This window comes from Bactrocera latifrons, unplaced genomic scaffold (genome assembly GCF_001853355.1).
Source record: "Bactrocera latifrons isolate USDA-ARS-PBARC rearing strain unplaced genomic scaffold, ASM185335v1 scaffold_21, whole genome shotgun sequence".
NCBI lineage: Eukaryota > Metazoa > Arthropoda > Insecta > Diptera > Tephritidae > Bactrocera > Bactrocera latifrons.
The window spans coordinates 1,330,538-1,354,784 of NW_017535630.1; the positions used below are offsets into that span (position 1 = coordinate 1,330,538).

General features: G+C 35.7%; 1 protein-coding gene across 1 annotated transcript in view; it reads left to right on the plus strand.

Annotated features, from left to right (window-relative positions):
• The first annotated feature begins 3,882 nt into the window (after positions 1 to 3,882).
• LOC108968308 overlaps positions 3,883 to 24,247 on the plus strand; it is a 55,324-nt gene continuing 34,959 nt past the window's right edge. Inside the window, exon 1 of the mRNA XM_018932256.1 lies at positions 3,883 to 4,225. Within this exon, the coding sequence (XP_018787801.1) occupies positions 4,055 to 4,225 (171 nt within the window). The 5' untranslated portion in view covers positions 3,883 to 4,054. The remainder of the gene's footprint in view (positions 4,226 to 24,247) is intronic.

The window sequence follows — 24,247 nt, forward strand, 5'->3', positions numbered from 1 at the left end:
TTTTTTTTTTAAAAAAGTTATCAAGCTCTTAAAAAATCACCCGATATATTTGTCTATTATATTATTTAATTTCGAGAAGGAATTTGGCAATTACAGGCAACTTTTTTTAAATTATAAATTTGCTAAACTTTTGTTTTTCTTCCAAGAACTCAAAAAATAGCAATTCGTAAAGCGACAGCTCATTCATCAACTCACATAATCTATCTTACATATATAAATTTCCATTTTTGCATACACTTCTGCGTAACCACCTTTAGTAACGTTATAATTAGAGACAGCTGAGTTCACGTATTGTATTTAAGAAAATTTATATTTTTTTTTTTTACTTTATGCCCTTGTATAAGGTGCAGCAGCGACAGTGAGATAGGTACAAAGAATGCCGGTCAACAAGATAAGCCGAGCAATTTTCGTTAGAAGCAGAAGAATTTATGAGCAAAATAAGCGATAACCGCGCCAAGCGTTGCAATCCACCTGCTCTCCACTAAACGCCGTCACTGGTCAACGTGCAAATGACACAAAAAAGCACATGAAAAATGAAGTCCAAAAAAAAAAAAAATTAAAAATAAGGTGAGTATACGAAGGCATAAAAGTGGGAATGAAAAATTCAGCGCGGACATTCGCCAAATGCCTATCACTCAAGCCTGGACACTATGAGTGAAACATAAATTTTCAAACGCTCGCGAAGCGTAGCGAAAGTGAGTAGCATGTGACATTTTATGCCAAAACGATTGTGTAAGGACATTTATAAAGTCACTAGGTGGCAGCCTGGTTCTGTACGCCTCACTTGTGTGGGCGTAAGGCCGCGGCAGGTGAAGAAATTAACGAAATGAAGCATAAAAGGACATGTCACGTTGCTGCGCTTTTAACGTGAACAACAGTTAGCTGGAAATTTATTTGTTTGTTGTTATAAATTTTTTGCAAAACACATTTTGACAGCAACATGTTTTTTGGAGGTTAGTTAACTGACAACCCGGTAGGACATTTTTGTAGGAATGTATAAAAAGTGATAGGAAACAAAGGGAAGAAGGGTAGGTATAAAGAGAAAGAAGGCTTAATATTGGAGGCAACGTTTTAAGAGTCGAAATCAACGAATGAAGTATAGTTTTCACTGAAACTTAAAAAATTTGACGATGGAAATACTTGATATGATGTTAGAGAACTAGAATAATATTAATAGACTGACTGAAGTCCGTAACCTACTATAAATACCTACGACGGTGAATTTATTTTTCCTCTCTCGACGTACAAAGACCAAACTCCAGAAGTCACTCATTATTCTCGTCCTGCTATATGGTGCAGAGGCATGGACGATGACAACATCTGCTGAGTCGGCGTTACGAGTTTTCGAGAGGAAGTTTCTGCGCAAAAGGTTTGAGGTCTGTACAAGCTGTACAAGATATTAGAAGACATTGGCAAAGTACAGCGCATTAAGAGACAGCGACTACGCCGGCTAGATCATGTCGTCCGAATGAATGTGAACACTCCAGCTCTGAGAGTATTCGACGCAGTACCCGCCAGGCAAAGCAGAGCAAGAAGAAGACATTCTCTCCGTTCGAAAATCTAGGTGGAAAAGGACCTGGCTACACTTGGGATCCAATCGGCCTCAAACAGTGAAAAGTAAGAACGACTGGGGCGCTGTTGAAAACTCGGCTACAACTGCGTATGCGGTGCCTACTCCAATAAATAAGAAGATGAAGAAGAGAATTTATTTCCTATAATTTTTATGGATTTCCTTAAAATGGCAATCTGTGTTCCAGCTCTCTTCAGCTTAGCAGCTGTTCAGTAGTGTTCCATAAGTAAGTTGAGGTAGTACCGTAATGACTACGTTTTCTTTCCGCGGGCCAAACTGTCAAACAAAAAATATTACTTGAGCATTATGCCTCGTTTGTGTCAAGCTGTTCGTCTGAAAAAGCCGGAATTATGTGCAAATAATTATTGATTCCTTCATCACGATGTTTCATTGGTTCTTCTAGACCCTTTTAGCGAAAACTTGACTCATATCATTCCCCTGATTTGGCTCCTTGCGACTTCTGACTAAAAAACAATACAGGGCGACATCTTGACACTACTGCGGAGGATAAAAACCAAATAAATAGTCTTGAAGACTGGACCGAAATATATCGAATGAGGGCTGGAAAAGCGTTGGTAGAATGCTTTTTATCCTCTGTCCGATAATTACTTTACTTTGAAGGGCATGAAATGGAATTGGAAGAATATTTACAGAATCTATATTATGTAAACAAATTTAACTTAGTTTGTGAGCGCAGTTCCCTTAGAACTTTATTCTGCAGTCCTTTCATTAGTCACCAGCCCAAATAATGAGCATTTGTACAGTTCTTTGAAACATCTGTCAGCTTTCGAGAGACGGGCGACTAATTCGCCCGTTATACCGAAGGATGTTGCAAATCTACGCTTTAATATCAATCCCAGTCCATATGTAATCTACTCTTAATGAAGAAATCAGGTTCTAAGGCTCAAACCAATGAGATTCTAAAGAAAATATTTCAAATGCCTGTGAGCTGAGTTCAGGGTTTCATTCGAAGCTTTGTTTTGTTGTTTTGTCAGAGACTGAGCTGCAGAGGCTCAAATTTTGGACTCTCCCAGCGCTAACACTTAAAAGCAGACATTTCGGTTATGAGTGTTGTACACTACAGGTTTCTGTGTAGCGAATACTCTTACTTCTTGAACTCACCTTACGTTTCGATGGCCTCAATGGAGCTGCAAATAAGTACATCGGAGTTTCTCCACAAATTTCACTCCTTACCATTATGAAATGGTGGTAATACATAGATTGTGATAACTCATATGAAGGCAATAGTCTGAAAGTGCTTATACCAAAATTTTCCGACGGGGTCTGTATTCCAAAAAAAAAAAAAAATTGTTAACGGGAGTATAAAGTTTCCGCACGCGATTTTACTCAAATGCAAACTGAGAAGCATATATGTCGGCCCACATATACATACATATATGGAAGACAAACACATATACATTTACATATGAGCCCAAGTATGCTTGTCAGTGAAATTTTTTGTTTACTGTTCCCGCCACTCTGAACGCGGCTGTGTACCATGTATGTGGGTTCGACGCATTTATGCCACGTAAACGCCTATTTATGACCTCAAACACACCTACCGCACACACACACACATATACAAACAAAATTTCAGAAGCCGAGAGCAACGCGGCCGCCCATTTGGGGGCAATGCGGCTCCACATCATCACTCATTCCCCGAGGTGTCCCGGCTATTGTTTGCATTTCTAAGTGAATGACAATGAATGACTGGGATCAGCGTCAGCGCACACAAAAAACTGCCAGCTAAGCGAAATAAAAATGTGGCGGAAAGTGGCAAAAAATGAAAAGGAGACAAGCGAAATGGCGCAGACATGTTATTGCGCCTCATAAACAACGACGGAGGCGAGCAACAGTGGACTTAAATGGTGAGGGAGGAGGCAGTAGCAGCCGCGCAGGCGAAGCAACAATTTGTTCACACATATGCACACACACACACTCACACAGCCATGCATAGGCGAATATGCATGTACTTAGACGAAAACAATGGTTGCCGCTAGCAGTTGGGGAGAGGAGTCATGGGGATGGTCAGTGACAACAATTCGCTTCACTTGCTTATTTTCCAGTTGGCTGCGGTCTGGTAATTATTATTAGCAATATAGTTCGGTCGTGAATACGGTGCACAACGGACGTGTCCCGAGCTGAGTCTCCTACGCGTGCAGGCTCCTTAGAGCGGTGAGTCGTTTTGAAGCCATCATCGCAAATCAAAGTGCTTAGGAGACCAGAAAACTGTTTAAAATCCAAACGAGAATGCAACAGGCAGCCGGAAGTACTACTAGCGATGGCTTTGAGGGCGCTGCAGCTTCCTCAAGCGCAACTTCTACAACCACGAACTCGGAGACAACACAAACAAGCTATCCAACAGTCACTGCCGCTGGCATTGCCACCACAACTGGCACAATCGCTGAACCACCATCGACACTTTCATCACAGCCAGCTCCTCTAACACTGCCACATGTTGCACCAACACCTACCGTCGTCGACATGGTGGCCACATCTTCCACCTCACCACCGCCACCGTTGCCGGCATTGCAGGAGTTGGGCGAGCGGCGTCGCGTACGTCCAGCGGGTATACTGCGTTTGGATATGAACAAGCCGAGGCGTTCATCAGGTGGTTCCGTCGAGTTTCGAGCTCAGCCGCAAATGCTCGGCGAGGTAAGTCAATATCAACAATTGTATGTGGCATATTTTATTGTGGTTTGAACGCAATTCCATGAAATCGATTTGGCTTGTAGTTTTTAACTTTCAAATGTGTGCTGAATTGTGTTAACTGTGTTGAATGTATGTGAATTAAGGAAATATTTCGCTAATCAAAATTATATATAAGTTCTTTAAAGAAGTAGCGTCCAACTACGGTAAGTGGTCTATGAAAATTTTGAAAAATGTCTGATTTTGCAAATAAGCAGTTCATTTTTTTTTATTTTTTAATTTTTTTATTTTTTNTTTTTTGGTAAAAGGTTGGTTTTTGAAAGTTAAAATTTAGAGCACGATAAAACTGTTAAATTATTTTGTCATCAACTACTGGAGATAAATCGATGAAATTTTGTGAAGTCAAAGAAAAATGTTCGTGCTATGTTACAAGTAGCCACGAGGGTATGTAATACCCCTATGCCAACGATTTTCCTAACCTCGAAACATTTTTTATAACCACTTTTTGGAATGGCTTTTAACTCTTTCAGTGAATTTTGTTTTCCACGTAGCAATAACTTCAGTTTGGGGAGCAAAAAAAAAAAAATCACCGGTAGCCAAACCTGTTGAATATGGTGGCTGATCGATGCTATTCATTCCGTTTTTGGCTTTAAATTCGGTCACAAATGTGCCTCGTTGCGGTGGTGCATTATCATCGTGTGGAATCCATTAATTGTTCTTCCATAATTCTCGCTGATTTTAACGTATGTTCTCAGCCAAACACCGCAAACGATCAAAGAGAACTCCTTATTGACCGTCTGTCCCTCCGAAACAAATTCATGATGCACTAAACCACGAATACTGGAAAAAAAAACATTGAGCTTTGAGCGTAGCTTTTTTGTTTTTGGTTTCGGTTTGTTTTTTTCCCCCCTCCATTCCGATGATTGTTGACTTTTTAGCATATCAAACTCATAAACCCATGTCTCATCGGCAGTGCAGTTATAATGTTGTACATGAATGTGAGATCGGAATTCGCTCGATCAAACATGCCCAAAGAGACCTCTTTAAGGTACTATTTTTTTGGAAAAAACTTCAGCTTTATCGGGACGAGTCGAGCAAGAACGCGTTCGAAACCCAAAATCATTCCAACGGACTCGGCAGAGATGTCGAGCTCTTTTGCCATCTCTCTAACACTTGATTGACGATTTGATTGACGATTTTCAAGCACCACATCCTTCCTTTTTTTTTAATATTTTCATCAGTTGAAGAGGTCGAAGGTTGTCCTGCACGATTCATGTCTTTAAGGGTTTCTCGACTATCATTGATGCTTTTGTACCACTCGTAGGCTGCTGTTTTTGATAAAACTGAATCACAGTAAGCTTTTTCCAAGATTCAAAGCGAATTTGCAAACCGCTTTGTTCGACGATTTTATCTATTGGGAAAACCGCAACATACTACTGAGATGTACCGACTTAAGCAACTGCTGTAAACATACTGGTAGACTGATCGCGCTCGTATTTGGCGCAGTAATTAAGGACTGTCCTATCAAATTAGCAAAATACAATTTTTTGAAATTTATATTACAAGTTCCGGGTACTTTTTGTTACAAGGTATATATATAAATTATCAGCGTTACAAGCTAAGTTGATTTAGCCATGTTCTTCTGTCCCTCTGTTTATTTGTATGAACGCGAACATGTCCCTTAATTTTGAGAATCGAACAAAAGTTATGCTCTCGCCCTGTAGCTGCCATACAAAGTGAACGTTCGCAATCAAGTGCCTATAAAGAATATTTTGTATTTGTTCAGGGCATTAGAACTTTGGTGTAATCGAAGTTACCGTTTTTTCTTGTTTCATATTATGTAGAGAAACTTTTTTCGGATTTCATTCGGAAAAAGCTCGAATTTTCAATAAAAAAAATCTCACCTCAAAATATTAGATATTTCTAAAAGTCAGGCACTGGTCTAGTAAATTAATATCGCATTTTAAGTTTCTAGCTATTTTTCAAAACAATCTGAGCAATATGATTTGCCTTCCTCTTTGTAAAATCATAATAATTCATAATAAACATGGCCGCCAAAAACTGTCAAAATCACATCATCCTATTGTTAGATATTGTATCTTAACACTGAACTCAGTAACGTAATTAATTTCAAATTGGAACTCATAGTTACCATCATATCTCTACATTTTCCAATTTAGTTAGATGTTGACTCTGATCATGGCATGTCAACGGTTTATTTAGAAACTTGTTAATCCATACTTCCACACTTGCGAATACTTGCAAAATTAATTAAAGATTTTCAAAACTTGTGGACCTTTACTGTCCTACTGTCCAACAATCTAGTGAGTGACTTCAAAAATTTGCTGAAGGCACTAAAAGCCATTCCAGCCGAGTCTTATAACGAGAGCATGGGAAATGAGATTAAGTGTTGGCATGCTTGTTTTGGCCAGGCGCTCATTTTGATGGCGAAACTAAATATTTGTGTTAAAGTACCCAAAAATGTAGTTTTTTTTTTGTCAGTTCCGGACTTAGTATATTTTTTCGGGTGGTATTGCATAAGTAGAAGAATTGGACATTGGGATGATATTTATGAGCCTCAGCATAAAAGTGGAGAGCATGCTGGTTAGTTGCGCCTTTCTTCCAAAAAGTGTTTCAAAACATTCAAAAAAGGGTTATTGATTCCTAAAACTGTTATTACTAGGCGGAGCTACCATTATGGCTTTAAGAAAGTATACTTTATTTATTATTAGAAATTGAACAAAAACTAATAAATTTTACAGCCCTTATTACCTCAAATTTAGAAAAAATTTACAATTCCTTCTGAGAAAACTTCTATGTATTAGTGCTTAACTAATCGAACTAAAAATAAACAACTAAATTGTCAAACAAGCAATTTTGGAAATAGCAATTTTCGATTAGCTAACCGGGGTAGTAGAAAATACAATAGCAGTACGTGTTGACGTAGAACTAACCTTTACTAGTATTATTTTGCCAGCAAACTGGTCACGTTATTTCATGTTAAGCAGTTGATCATATTATAAAATGAAGATTAGTAAGTGTTCATTCATCCTAGAGAGTGTCTTGAAACAAAATTTTAGTTTACAATTGCTCTTGATATTCATGATACGATCTGTTACACTTGAATTGTCTTATTGCCTCAAGTCGTGAATGGTATAAAATATGCGAAGAAATACTTCTTCTTGTAACACTTCTTGCTTCATTCTCCATTGCAATTGATATTCAAACCAAAAGCGAAGCACAACACACCCACATGCATGGGAATGTATAGCTCGGGTTAATAAAGTGCGGTAGCGCCCTCATTTAACGCGATAAAATCCCACATTTTATGCAGAAAGCCTTTCAGGTTTGTATGGCTGTGTGTATGTATGTGCATAATGTCTATATTTATATACATGTATGTATATGTGTGTGTAATTGTAAATTTCAATGGCTGGCATGCACATTGAACGAGACTGGAAAGCATTCGTTCTGTTGCATTTCCAATAACGGTGCATTGCAATGTCCGCTTATTTTCTATTGATATTTAAAACCAAACGCTGTTAGCAGACGCAACTTACCGCCGGAGCGGCAGAACCAATAAGCTTTATATAATTGCGTATGGAAGTTTACGAAATTGAGTTTCGCGTCAAAACACAAATTCATTTCTGAAAATCAACGCGCGTTTTGTGCAATGACAGTAAAAGTTTTTCGAATAATAGAAATTCAACAGTTTCAAAATGGTAAACATTTATGTTTTTCAGCATAGATGTAGCTATATGTTTTAATAAGTTCTTATAAAATATTTTGTTGAGCGCGGCAAAGTGTTTCATATTAATATGGAGTTATGAAGTTGATTATTGTATACATAAAAAATTAATATGTATTGCTAATATGTTGTGAGAAAGATGTCTTGACTACATATACTACTGTGGTGACAAAAATTATAAGACTTTCTAATTTAAATTTTGCTCGAATGTTGGATAAAACCTTCGGTGATAATTGTTAGTCCCGAGCAAGTGTTTTTGATTTTTACAAATTATTCAAAGAGGCTCGAGGACACGTTGACGACTCAGCACGTCCAGATCGGTCATCAAAAGCAACTGATGAGCAACATGTCAAAAAAATAAAGGAATAGATGCCCAAGAATCGCCGATTAAGAGTTAGAGGTCTTATTGACATCGTAGGAATATCGAAAGGATCAGTGAAAATCATATTGTCAGATCATTAGCACTTAATAAAAGTGAAAACTTTTGGAATCCATCATGTCAAAAAATTTTTTCGAAAAACAGCGTCGCATTAACGTCAGTGAAACAGCGATTTCCGAATACCAAGATGCCATAAAGTGTATTATTATTAGTGATGTGTCTTGAATCTATGCTTACGAACCGGAAACAGACGATCAATCGGCCGAATATCGTTGCAAAAGTGAGCCGAAACCGTAAAACTACGTCAAAACAGGTCTAAAATCTTCTATTATCGAGGTGCGGTGCATTCCGAATTCCCTCCGACCAACCAAACTATCAACAAGGAGTACTATGAGTGTCATGCATCGTTTGTGCGAAGCTATTTAAAAAAAGGGGCCGTAATTATGGGCCGCCAACTCTTGGTTCTGCACTACGATAATGCATCGTCGCGTTCTGCTTTGATTCTCCGTGAATTTTTGGACAAATTTTCAATCAATCATTCGGCAATCGTGCCAAAGATCGCTATGGAGAAACCATTTTGAGTCAATTGAAGACATTAAAGGTGAACTGCTACTCGCCAGAAGTATACTTTGAAGAGGACTACAAAAAATTTGAAAAAATTAAGTAATTTAAAATTATGAACAAAGTCTTACTATTTTTTGCTCATAGTAGTGTGTATATTAGTTGTTCCTGAGCTGCCAAAATTTTGATAAATGTGTGAAGAGATTTCTATTTGTTATGTGAGCTCGTTCAAACAAAGAATTGTGCATAATATCATTTGGTTTTATCAATGAAATCTGCTAATGCCTGTGGTCGACTTGTGAAAAGAAAGCAAAAAAAAAAAAACTGGTGCATTTCTTATATCATAAATGAATATAATATGATCTTTGATTGAATTCTGTCGTGCAGTTTGTAGAGCTGTCTTCGATAATAATCTATGCCAAGTTTCAAAATAAAAAACCGGGTTTGATCGTTCAATTTTCATGGTAGCTATACGCTAGGGTGTTCCGAAATTGATGCCTTCGACAAAGGAGCAACTTTATGAAGAGCAAAGACCGAGTGCAAAATTTCAGGTCGATATTTCTGAAACTAGGAGACAGCATAGTGTACATATATATAGACAGATATGACTAAACTGGCGTAACTCGTCACATTGATAATTTATTTATATACTTATAGGGTAGCAATATAAGGATATAAATCTAATTTTTATACTCACGCAACAAACTTGCTAAGAAGAGTATTATAGTTTTGTTCACATAACGGTTGTTTGTAAGTCCTAAAACTAAAAGAGTCAGATATAGGGTTATATATACCAAAGTGATCAGGGTGACGAGTAGAGTTGAAATCCGGATGTCTGTCTGTCTGACCGTCCGTCCGTGCAAGCTGTAACTTGAGTAAAAATTGAGATATCATGATGAAACTTGGTACACGTATTTCTTGGCTCCATAAGAAGATTAGGTCACGTTTTGTGGGCCACGCCCACAAAATGGCGAAAACCGAAAACTTATAAAGTGTCATAACTAAGCCATAAATGAAGATATTAAACTGAAATTTGGCACAAAGGATCGCACTAGGGAGGGGCATATTTGGACGTAATTTTTTTGGAAAAGTGGGCGTGGCCCCGCCCCCTATTAACTTTTTTGTACATATCTCGAAAACTACTATAGCTATGTCCACCAAACTGTATAGAGTCGTTTCTTTTAGGCATTTCCATATACAATTCAAAAATGGAATAAATCGAATAATAACCACGCCCACCTCCCATACAAAGGTTATGTTGAAAATCACTAAAAGCGCGTTAACCAACTAGCAAAAAACGTCAGAAACATTAAATTTTACGGAAGAAATGTCAGAAGAAAGCTGCATCCAGGCTTTTTTAAAAATTGAAAATGGGCGTGGCGTCGCCCACTTATAAACCAAAACCCATATCTCAGGAATTACGCGACCGATTACAATGAAATTCAGTACATGATATTTTCTTAACACCTTGACCATAAGTACGAAATATGGGTGAAATCGGTTCACAACCACGCCTTCTTCCAAAAAAACGCTATTTTGAATTCCATCTGATGCCTTCTCTGTATAATATATACATTAGGAACCAATGATGATAGCGGAATAAAACTTTACACAAATACGGTATTTGAGCTGAGGTATCCCTTGTGGAAAGATCGTCGTGATCGGACTATAACTTTTCAATACAATTAAAATAAATGAAAATACAATTCAATACTCAAAGTACACGAACTAACCTAATCTAATTAATTTTACAGCAAAATAAAAAAATATGTAAATGACGGATAATGAAATCTCGGTTATCACTTTATCATGAGAGAGTATAAAATGTTCGGTGACACCCGAACTTAGCCCCTCCTTACTTGTTAATTATTCAATTTCATCAAGTATTCACTTTAATAGAGTAATGGTAGAGTCCTGTTCTTTAATTGTAATTTTTTGAACTATAATTCCTTAATTCCTGCAGCCCTTTTAAAGGTTAGTGCTCATGGTGTTAATCGGTGCTAACCTTCTAATCGCTAAATTAAATACTAAACTGAGTATTCTTCTTCAAATATTTCTTTTTCACAAATTCTTCTTTGTGACGCTCATAATATTGTTAAATTTCGTATGAATTTTTATCTCTCACATTTAATGTAATATTCGTATACAAACTTAGTTACCTAAATATGACTCACCGACTCACAACGAGCAAGTTACCGGTGAATTTTTTGATTGTTCTCCCTCTACACATTTAAATCATGTTTATTTTGGTAATATTATATTTATGCATACATGCGTGAGTAATTGTATTCATTAGCTGCCCTGTCATTCTTCTATTTCCCCTCCCACTTTCACTCACCGCACACCCTCTTCGCACGCACCACAAGCAGGCACGTGTAAAACATTCTGGGTGAGAATAATGAATGTTACGCGACGGTTTCGCCAATGACATATCCAACTGCGGCATTTCCGCTATGCACACACACTGACAACCAGACATATGAATATGTTCATTCGTTGTTGACTTCGCTTCTACTGATTACATTGCCGCATTGAAGTTCAAAAAAGACGGAAAATTTCAGCGAAAAAAATAACAAAACTCGTTAGCAAAAAATCACGCATGCAAATGACACCCACGAGCGAGCGTAAAAACACGGTACACGTGCTCTCTCACAGTGTGAGTGTGGTCATGCTACAGCAACTTCACCGCGCAGGCCATCAACTTGTAAAGGAGGACTGAAAAAAGAAAGTTCGGGTTTTGGCCTCACAATGGCCGTAGTTCGCCTCTGTGGGAAGGTCAATGTGGAAAAAATTGTGGATTAAGAACTACATAGCAAATGCGCTCAAATTCACAGTGAAAGAAGATGAACTTCGTTTTCACTCTCGAGAATGTGGAAAGGAAAATAAAAACTAGGTTTTTAATTAAACATGGATAGATGATTTTTTGCGGCAGAATAGCGACACATAAAAACTTGAGCTAATAATTTACTCAAGGGGCGGCTTGGATACTGACATAGACTATTTGCTATATATCTGGAAAATTATTGATACACTCATTCATCATATCATTTATAAGTTTGATCAAACAATACGTTCTTGAAACTTCAGAAATTATTTCTATATCATATCTACATATGTAGATTAAAAATGCAGAGAGGCAATGAGCTCAGCGATGAGACCCATTTCTGGCTTGATGGCTATGTAAACAATTGAAATTGTCGCATTTGGGACGAAGAGTAACTTCAAGAGATTTTAGAGCTGTAATTTCATTCAGAAAAAACAACAGTTTGGAGTGGTTTGTGGGCCAGTGTAATCATTAAAAATGATGACCGTGTTAGCATAACCGTCAATGGCGACCGTTACCGCGCTGTGATAACTGACGATTTGTTGCCTGAAATTGAAGCTCTTCATGTCGTCAACATTTGGTTTCAAGACGGTGCCAGTTCCCACACATCGCATCAGTGTCAATGGATTTATTGAAGGAACACATCGTTGAGCAGATAGTTTCACGTTTTGGGAGGGCCACAAAGATCGTGTGATATCACACCGCTAAAACTTTTTCCTATGAGGACATGTAAAGCCAAAACCGTACGTGGGCAATCCCGCTTCGATTCGAAGCATCAAGCATGTCATTTGCCAGTTACTAGTCGAAATACTCGAACGGGTCAACAAAAATTGAACTCAACGGATGATGGATGCTCCTTCAAATGATAATAAACGTTCTTGGTTTAAGTTTATGTGCTTTTACTTTCAAAAGTAGCTTACACCTAAACAGGTATATATTCATAAAGGTGGAAAACTCAAATATGATTGATATTTTGATGGAGATCTATGAGGCTACTAAGATAACGCAAAAACAAAAGCATAGCTGGAAATAAGGTTGGGAAAAATTATATCGTAAATTTGGTTCACCCTAATGTGCCAATGTATTTTTTGTTTTTTTTTGTTTTGCCTTGAACACAGTTATTCATGATTTTCTTAGCACTAGTGACGTTATCGTGCTCCTTATAGCCTGTCTTTCGTAGTTTACCTCTTATGCTGACAAGAAACACTGGTTACATACATACTGGGAGCAACGCAGCTGAATAGAATTGAAAAGTGTACTGCGTTAGAGCGTTCAGGCCACTCCTTGTTAAATTAACTATGCCGGCTTTAAGCTTGTACAAGTAGAAGTATTTCCACGGAGAACATTTATTTTAAATTCACGAAACGAAAGACGAAGGCGGGACATGTGTAAAGAGTTTTGCAAAATAAAAGTTCAAGAAAGCTGAAGTTATTTTTTATTTTTTTTTCATAAGCTTGCTAATGGTAGGCAGATAGTGTGAAATTATTGACTAGAAAAACTGATATAATTAGCAACATATTGTGTTTAAGTTTCTGTGTGCTTGGTCAGTCAACTGAGGTGTTAAAGGTCTTATATACATATGTACATATGTACCCATTGGTTGTGTCTAATTCAAATAATGGTTAATGAAGTAAGAATGGCAGATTTTATTAAACTAAGCAACAATAAAAACCACTATATGCAAAAGCCTAGAATAGATCCCGCTAAAAACTTTTTTCTTTTGGGTTATAAGGTGATTTTTATTTCGGAAAAGTTGGCAACCTTTTAGTTGCCCAAAAGTAATTAGCAGAAATACTTATTGAGATAATTTTATGGATTTTGGGTATTTTTGTCTTTTTAATTAAATAAATTCAACATTTTTCACAAATATTATATTTTAAAATGCCGTTGCCACCTTTTTTAAAAAAAATATAAAAAAAACAATATTTTATTTAAATAGAAATATTACATATTCTACTGACGTAGATGATAATTTGAAAACATATATTAGTGTTCATAATAGTCAAAAAATAGAGTTACCACCTTTTTTAAAAAATTATAAAAAAAATATTATTTAGCTGATATAAATATTTACAAAAAAAGCTATTAGATAGAGTTGCCGCCCTCTAAAATGTAGCTTATAATATTCAAAAAATAGCGTTGCCACTTTTTTAATATATAACTTATAACGAATATTTAATTTAAGTAGCTTATTCAGCTTAAAGCATGAAAGCAAAGCAAGTTCTAAAATAGGGTTGCCACCTTTTCAAATTTACTATAACCAAAATCGAATATTTAATTTAAATAAGGTCATGTTTTTTCTTTATATGTTAATATTTGACGAGGTATTGTTATGGTTCTTTTTTCTAAGGGTTGCCATCGATTTTTTAAATGAAAATTAATAAAAATGAAATACAAACGGCAAGTAAATGTTTGGTAGCAGGAAGAAATAAATCGCAAAACAAAAATATTAATTTTTCGCGCAGTTTAGGTTGTTCTAAACAAATCAGAGTTACCGCTTGTTCAAAATTTCTAACAGAGCATGTAACTTCAAGAAAAATTAAGGCTTCAGTGAAGAAAAACTTTTAAAGCTTTTGAGACAAGCGAAAATGACAATGAATCAAAAATATTTATTTTCCTCATACTTTATTTTAATAGTAGTGGTAGAAAAGAGGGTCGCTACCCATCAAAAATGTCTATAGGAATCTAAAGATTTTGGGTAAAAACTAGGTTTTAATGTAAAACACTTATTTGCGACAAACGGAAATGGCTCTGAATCCTAACTGCTAGAACTAATTCCACTTGTAATAATTTTACTCTAGAAATTTTTTTAGAGTTGCCAAAGACCAAAACTGTAAATTGTGTCCAACTAATTCGTTTCTGTTTGAACTTAACCCTTGCTCACACACTGAATGACACCTTAGCCCACCCTAATTACCCACATTAATAAACTCAAATGACTTTTTCACAACAAACCCTAGGCACTACTCTATACACTCTTGTAAAAAAAAAAGTGTGTACAAATGTGCTATAAAGGCACTCAAATGACACAGTGTTAGTGGCTGTCTGGTTAGCATTTGTGGCCAACAAGTAATGCCACACTCTAGCACATACTGGCACGCACTCCTGCCATCCAGTGCAAAAATGCAAAGAATACCCGTTGGCTTAGCCGTTAGCCGGCGACGGCATTTCGAGGTGTTGGTCAACACATATTTTCTTGTCAGCTTGAATGCCTCATAAATCTATGTTTACCCCAATTCCAGTGTGCTGCAGGCAGTTGTGTGAGTGTGTGTACATCAGTGTATTGCTATAAAATAGTTAACATCTGCATGGGTGTGTGTAAGTGTGTGCCTTGTATATAACATCTTCATGGTTTATAGGAAATAAATTGGGTTTGATATCAGAGTGAAAGCGGAAAACGGAAAACGAAGTTATCAAGAATATATGCAGCGATATTTTCTCCATTTTTTCGCTCTAAATCTCTTATTAGTTGACCCAGTTTCGTGAAGTGGCACGCATTTGTTGACCTCAAAAGACACAAAGAGCAAATTGGGTTAATTACTCGGCATACACGATGTTGATAGATTTAAGCCCTTTAATTTCATCCTTTGCCGATAAATAAGCCATTTAACATTTGTGCTGCATTTCAATAAATTATTACAAATATACAATGTGTATACTATATATATACAATAAGTATCTACATGTGAGAATGTCGAATATCTTCGAATTGTCCTTTTGAATCTCCACGTGACACGCAATCAAAATCCCTTTCACCAGATGCTACATGCCATTCGAAGGGCAGGATAAGAGTTCCATTGATATGCCTACTGCACATACACATATGTATGTCTTACATTTACCATATAAGCATGCACATGTGTATGTGATACCGGGTCTTTCATTTCAACGGTGTTGTCAAACTTTCGAATAGCAATAAGATATTTATGTTCGTCATTTGCCCTGTGGCTTTTCGTTTTCTTTTATTCTACTGCTGGTAATGCAGGCAAACTTAATAAGCCATACATATACATATGTTGCTATGCTTTAGGGTGGTTCATAGAAAATCAAATTATCGCGATTTACGATTCTCAGATGATCATAAAATATTTATTTTATTTATTTACTTTTTAGCACACAACAGACAAGTGTTTATTACATTAGGGTGGTACAAAAAAAAAAATTTTTTTGACTAGCGATTTTTTTTAACTTTTAAATTAATATAAATTAGTGATTTTATTGGTTTATTCTCTGCCTTATTTTACCACTAAAAACATAAAAGACTTATTGGAATAGAGAGACATAGAGGGGATCTTTGGAAAAAATATTTATGTATTTTCGCACATTGAAATGAATATAAAATATGCGTTTAAGCACACAAAAACCACACAAATTTTTATTTAGTAGAATCATTAGGGTGGTTCATAAAAAAAACAAATAAACAGGTTTAGAATGAAAACAAATTACTTATTTCAGTGATTTTCCCTTCCACTTATTTTCCATGCAATTCATAACCGACAGTCGCATATATTAGCATTAGGGTGATACTTTCATAATCAAGTTATCTATTTTTTCGAACTTCCGAATAAACTGCGAGTACTTCTTACATCAAATTATTATCTGACATTAGGGCGATTCTTATGAATTCAAATTAGCGATTTTTTTGAATTTTCAAATGAAAAACGATCATTCCATTCTCAGACAAAAACTCCACTCCAATATATAGATATATATACCCATATGGTGTTCCTTTAAAATCAAATGATTTTTTTCGGAATTTCAAATAAATAAAGCATAAGCATAAACATACAATTTATGTACAAAATAAACACTTTTTTTATTATTTAATTAGGATGATGCTTTGAAAATGTATACATTATCGATTATATATATATTATTATCGATTTTTTCGGTCTCCCCCACTGACAAAATCTATTATAAGCTATTGAAAAAGAGACACATTTTCCATTTTTTTTAATACATTTACATAAGGAAAAAGCTTCAGTCTGCTTGTTTGGACAAACCTTTAAGATCTCTTGAATATGTAAAAATATAATCTGTGCTCAAAAAATAAGGTGATACTGTATCTATTTTGAAAATTATTTATTTATTCTACCAAATCATTTCCATCCCCTTCAAAGTAATCCCCACTAGATGTAGTACATTATGCCAACGGATTTTCCACTCTTCGAAACACTGGTTGTAGTCACTTTCCGGGAAAGGCTTCAGTTCCGTCTTCGCTGCGGCTTGAATCTCCTCTACCGTATAAAAACGGTGTCCCCGGAGCGATCTTTTGAGCTTGGTGAACAGCCAGAAATCGCACGGCGCCAGGTCAGGTGAATACGGTGGTTGTGGAACGATATGGTTTGAGTTTTTGGCGAAATGATCATTTAATGCAAATTCTTTGCTCAACAAATTTTGACATCGCAAAAAACGAAAAACTCACTTTTAGCAGCTCACAAAACGACACGGCACACTAATGAATATTTTGACATAAAAAATGACAATGGAATGTAACTCACAGTACTACCAACCTAAAAAAAAAAAATAATTCTCCAAATGCTTCGCCACGCGCAGTTTAAATTCAAATGCCACCTTATTTATTTTATGCCTTAAATTATAAAAAAAAAATATCTACTTTATGCTTCGGATACAAAACTGTTGCAAAAAAATTTCCCTACACATTGAAGTACCACCCTAATGCCAGTGCATATCATCATAAATTTTAACAGCAGCATGTGTAGAGCTTTCAACTTAGTGTTAAGCCAAGTTTTCTGCACATACACTCACCCAAATCATCGCAATAAATACATAACACAGAGTTCTTCGTCGTATTGCTAAGGACTCACTCCTTTTCCGCTGGCTGAGTGCGACAAAGAAAGGCGCAGACATTTTGTGTATGCCTTTTGGCACACATCCGCGCCAAGCTGAAACAGGAAATTGTACGGTAATCATGTAGCTTGGGTATATGTGTGCGTTTAATGGTGTCTGTGCGTCTGTAGGATGTGGCTGTGTCTATGTGATTTATTAAAAGCGTTTGCTTGTTCCTTTAGAAAATTGCTCTGCAATTCAAATATTCTCCGGGTTAGAAAGGAAATTGAAAGGATTCGGAGGTTGCTTGCTTAACACATTCTCGTTAAAGGATGAATGATTTAGTTTAACAAGAAATTGTTAGAAAAAGTCACCACAAGGCCATCTTGATGCTTTTGAGGTGGGAGCATTTGCTTGAGATTCTGCAAATTTTAGTAATTTTATCGAAAAATATGCTCACATCACACAATCATATCATATGATCACAATAATTATGACAAATAGTTGCTTCTGTCACTTTTTGTTTAGTGTTCTTCTAACGTCATGTATTCACTACCTGGACCTCAGCTGCAAAGTGTTTTGTGCATTTATTAAAGTAGCAATCTTCATTAGTTTTTAAGATTTCCAAAGCGATTCTTTACATTTATCGACCAATTAAATATTATATCAAGAGGAATCATACGCTTAATTCAAAATTGTTAAAGAGTTTCGATTAGTATTAAGACGTATGAAAGAATACCACAGAGGACAGTTGTAAGCCTTGTTACTATATATAATAATATAATCTAGAAATATTTAACGAACATAGAGTTCGATATATAACATCATTCCAAAATGTCTTGTTTCCACCAAGGAGACACAGAAATGTTAATGGAGTTGAAATTGTGTTTCAACCTCCTTACAGTTATCAATGTTATACGCCATCCCGAAACAATTTTCAATTATACTTAAGTTCTTTAAAAATCGATCCAATCAGGTTTTAGAAAACAGACAACGAGCAAAACTCATTTAACATATAACCCACTCAGTTCTGTTTTTTTTTTTTTAACACGAGAAAAAAGTTGAAAAACGAGTTTGCTTGAAAATTTGTATTTCCAATGGATCCCCAACTACAGAGTTATTGAAAATGTTGCAGAAGTGTTTTGCAGAGTCTACTTTATCGCGAACATAAGTTAGGTTAGGTTAATCTGGTAGGCCAATGAGCCGCGCATAGAACAATTTTGGTCTCTTACGATACCAGACGGAGTTCAATTTCTAGGTTCATGAGGAGTAGTCATCTTTTAGGATGCCTGCGCTTGACGTGAGTTTAACAGACTATGTGGTCTCACTATCGATACCTTCACAAGACATGATCCATTTTTTCCCTGTTGCCTTACTCTATATATTTCCAGCAGTCTTCTCGACCTACATACCTGATTCTTCTGGCGTGTGTCGTCTCCAGACAGTGACCAGTTAGTATTCCGATCAAGAAAGTCGCTTTCAATTCGAAACCAAAGAATGGATGCCGGCAGCAAGGATGTCCACAGTTTCAATGGAAGAACCAAGTGCTAGCGAACTGAGGAAGCAAAAGAAAAAAGTGGTATAGAGACTAGATCCTTCTATTATACATATAAAAATTTGAGAATACAGGATTGAAGTATGGAGTGAAGAGAAATTTGATGGAAAAGTGCACTGACGATACTTCTTACGGAATCGAAGACGAAATAAAAGGATAGAGTTTCTAAAAACTAGAAGCATAAAAAACGCTTAGCTACTTTAAGCTATATTTTTTTATAAACAATTTATATTTGTATTATTTAATTAAACGTTTCTTATGAGCTATAAATAACAAATTCTGTTTTAAATTTTTTTCAAAGGATAACGTTTATAAAAAAAGAGCTCCTAACAAAAAAACGAAACGTACCCACTTATAAAAATATTTGCATATCCTTAACACCTTTTTGCTGTACAACTTTTGTAATATTTGCTTATATGTGTTTATTATATGTAAACTTATTTTCATTTAAGTGCACAATATTAAAATACTTTGCCATAAATAAATAATAATAGACATTTCCATATTTTATCCCGACACCACTTAGTTCCGCACAAGTGCATCTGTCTAGCTGTGTTGTCTGATTTTTATTTATCGCACTCGCTCAGCAATTACGCACAGACGAGGACAGAGTCTGGACAAAAACGATATCACACTTCAATGAATTTCAATTGAGATAAGTTGCAAATTTCCGTTTTAAAAATTTCTTCTTTCACTCCATTTGCATGACAACGAATTTTGTAATAAATCGTTTAAAGCGGGGGAAATGCTGTGCGATTACTATAAGCGTGTACTTATGAGTGTGTGGATGTGACTAGATAACATGATTTATGCCGTTAAGTGGGGTTAAAACACTTGTACGCACATAATGGACGACAACATCTCTAGTTAATGTGCTTGAATAAGTAACTTTTGAAATAATAAAAAAATGTCAAAATTAAGACTTCAATTGTAATGACAAGAGTCGCTGAGAACATAGAGTTTTGTGAGAGAGACTTCCAAATTGTAAATAAAATCCAAAATATTCACTATTTATTTTGTCGCCTTCAGCGTAATTCCCTCCAGATGTAAACCATTTATGCCAGTGATTTTTCCAATACTCGAAACACTTTTCATAAAGACTTGTAAACACTCGCTTTCAGCTTCTTCCACGAATTTGTGTATCTCTGTGGTCGGTTGAAAACTTGCAAGTTAAACCCTTAAAGCCATGTCTCATCGGTAGTTGTAATGCTCTCTATGAAAGTGGGATCGCATGTCCAAAGAGAACTGTTTGCGGTACTCTCTTTAAAAAGAATACAACTATATCGCGAGGAGTCGAGCAAGAAATAGAAAAAATATAAATCAATGTCATTTCAACAGACTTGCGAGAGAAGTCGAGCTTTCTGACCATCTCTCTTACACTTGTCTGTTGCTTTGCAAGCACTATGTTCATCACTTTTCTAATATTTTTATAAATAAGGTCGAAGTCGCCCAGGACAGGGCATGTCTTCAATCATCTCTTGGCCGTCCTTTAAGCCATGGGAAATACAAAATTTGAGAGAAATTCTTTGTTGGATATTTTTATTCAATGTAAAGATCGCAACGCACTAGTGAGGTGTACCGACTTAAGCAGCCGCTGTAAGCAAACTGGTTGACAGATCCCACTCATGTTTGGCATAGTAATGAGGAACAGTGCTACCAACTTGGCAAAATAAAATTTTTTTAAATATCATTTACTTGGTAGTTTAAATTTTCCGGGACATGGTGATTTTTTGTCACAATGTATTTACCATTTCCCGTGTAAATTCTATTTTAATTAAGCCGGCAATTAAAAAAAAAAAATTAATATCTTTTCTTTGTTAATTATCTTTCTCTGCATATGTTTTGCACGCGCTCTGCCACTTACCGTTCTGTTATTGTTTTTTGCTTTGCAGTGTTGCAAATTAGTTATTCGCGTTTTTAATTTGTCTGGAAAGAGCATGCTTATTGTATTATATACTTACGTATATAACCCTGTAAGCATAAATATGTGCGGTCAGATAACATATTTGTATATAGACGGAATATATAAGCATTCTTATGGTCTTTGAGCAACGCTTTGCTGGCTTGATGGGTTGAGGCAGGAAGAATATTTTTTAATTATCCACAAACTTATTCATATGTGTAACCATCACACTTACAAGAAAACACACACACAAACACACACTCAAATACGTACAAGCTTCACCGCAAGAATTTTGCGATTTTCTTTATCAACCTTTGCATGTTTGATTTTCATTTACATGCGACCGATGACTGCCATAAAAATGTTAGCCACAGCTAACAGCCATTCTAACGGTTATATGGCGGTTCGAGTTGCCTCGCAGCGGCGCTAAAGTCCAGCTGTGTAACGCAAACATATTAAAATAAATATGTAGTATGGCGTATAATTCATTTACCGCATGTGGTGTATTCAATATGCCGTTATTACCTATACACACACACAGAAGCGAATCTATATACATTTAAGGCATTTCAGTAGACACTCATACGCCGTGGTGTACCCGCCGAAGGAGTTATTGTGTGGTGAACTAATAGGTGACACATACACAGACATGCATACATACAAATATATGTAGCAAAACACAGATACATATACGCTCATGTGTCTCCGTGCTGGCATTTTGAAGAAGTTATGCCGTTAACCCGCGACATGCCACAACCCAAAGCGCGCACAAGCACCCTTCATCAGATTGAAATTCAAATTCAAATTCAAAGGAATTTCCACCTCAAAAGCAACGACAACGAAAAAAACAACATCAACAATAACATTAGTTACAACAATAAAAACAACAACAACAGGTACAACAATTTGAACAACAGTACAAAAGTAACAACTACAAAAGCAGCAACAACACTAAAATCAAGAACAGCAACACCAACAACAATCACACCATCACCGTCACCGTCACCGTCACTACCAGCCAACACCAATCCTATTTGGCATTGAGGTGTCACCGTTTGGAATTAGAGTTGACGTTGCGGCTGACAGTGCGGTCGACGTCGCTCCAAATGCCTTTCGCGATTTTTCTGCTCATTCGTCTTCTTTCATTCTTATGAAATATAACGGTCATGGCGCTTTGTTGCTGTAATTGTGCTTATGGTTTTGCTATTACTATTAGCACTATGCTTCATTTATTTTTGTTGTTTTTGTACACATTTCGTAACTGTCTAAGCGTGTATGTTGATTAACCGTTATCTGGGCGAGCGTGTTGACTCACACCACTCACACACTCACACACACCAGCTGGATTTTTGTCGTCTTCGCGATGCTTGCGGAATGCCGTGGCTTGGTGCGGCGGTCGGGAGCTCAAGCATATCGTGTCGTGGAGTGGTTTTTGATTGGCGGTTGTTGACTCGCTCCACGCGTGTGCGTTTGGGTGTGTGGCCACTTCGAAATGGCATACTTTTATTCATATTCATGCCACATTTGCATTTGTGGTCGTTATTAGAAGAACAAAAAATTCAATTCAACGTTGGTATAGTTAAAAGACAACAAAAACAATAACAACAATGGTAGAAACATGTAAAATCATGTGAAAAAATGTGGGAAAAGCTGAAAATTGAATCGCAGCGCTGCCCTGTTCGCGGCGGCGATTGGCATTTTGTGGAGTGTCCGCCGATCTGGTGTGGCGTATTCGATGTGGAGCCGCTTGACTTTGGCATTCAGTCGTCGTAATCAGCCGTTGGTGTCCGCTACTAAAGCTATTCGAACTGGCCAAGCAATCGGAATCGGAAACGGAAATTTAATTGAATAGACTTTGAATTGATTTTTATAAACGCTTTTTCTATATACCACCAATACCGTTATAATTGGGAAAAAATAATAATTTTTAGTGATTCAAAGTGAATTCAAATTAAGAAAAATACTAAGAAATTTTTTTTACTCGAGGGAACTAAAAAAGAATAAAATTAAACGAAAAAAAATATAAAAATTTATTAGAAATTAATTAACTGTGGAAAATTTTGAAAACATAAAATAATAGTTTGGAAAAAATTTATGAAACAGAGAAAGAGTCTTAGGCTTGTTAAATTGTTAAAAATAAGTATTATTGCAAGAAAAACGTCGAAAATAAATAAGTTAATTAAAAAAATTTAAATAAAATTAAAAAAAATTAGTTAATTAGTTACAAAAAATTAGTAAAAAAATTAGTAAAAAATTAAAAGGAAACAATAACTAATTAAATCTGTAATTATATAATTTTGAAAATTTTATAAAAGATCTAAGACGACTAATGCATAAGAATCGTGAAAAACCTAAGGAGAGAATTTTCAGAACAAGTCGCTAAACTCGTTCTGGATAAAAAAAATGTTTGGTACAAAAATTTTGTGAAAAAAAACAAAGTGCACACCATTTTGTAAATCTAAGAAAAAACTTCGTTCTAAAGAGTTTCGAAAACTAAACTCAAAAATCAAAAATAATTTTTTTTAAGTAAAAACTACAATAAAAATAAACAAATTTAAAACTGAAATAATTATTAAAAAATTTGTTGAGTGCGAAACAAAAACAAAATAATAAAAACTGCATTTCCAACCGAATTAGTGATTAATAAAGTATTACAACGTCTAAAAATCTTCATAAAACTTAAAAGTGCAAAATGATTAGTATTAAATAATTTTTAGTAACATAAATAAAAAACAACAAAACTCAAAATAATAGAGAGCGAGCTGTTAATTGTTAAAAAAAAAATTAAAAATTAAATATTATCAAATAAATAAAATAATTTTTAAATCTAGAAATTTTCAAACAGTACAAGCGAGCACTGAAGTTTATAAAAAACGGAAATAACGGAAGCCAAAGCCAACAAAGCATTTAAAATTGTCAAATATTATCACATTGTGTAGGTAAAAATAAATCAGAAAATTTTCTCCAAATTGCCAAAATACACATAACTTAAAGCAACACACATAACTTAGTTCAAAACATTTTACAGACAGCAAAGAAAATGTTTTCGCTAATAAAACTTTTTCTTACTATAACATTTGTGGATTGCGGGTCTTTTTTGGAATTTTATTTTTAAATTTTCTGACAAAAGCTTCAGAACACTATAGTTTTTGTGTTACATTTCCGATATGTTGAGATTTCGAGGTGAGGGCTTTTATCATCTTTTGTGCTGCCACTGCCCTGCATCCTATTGACAGTCGTTTTAACTACATGCACGGTATTTATTGAA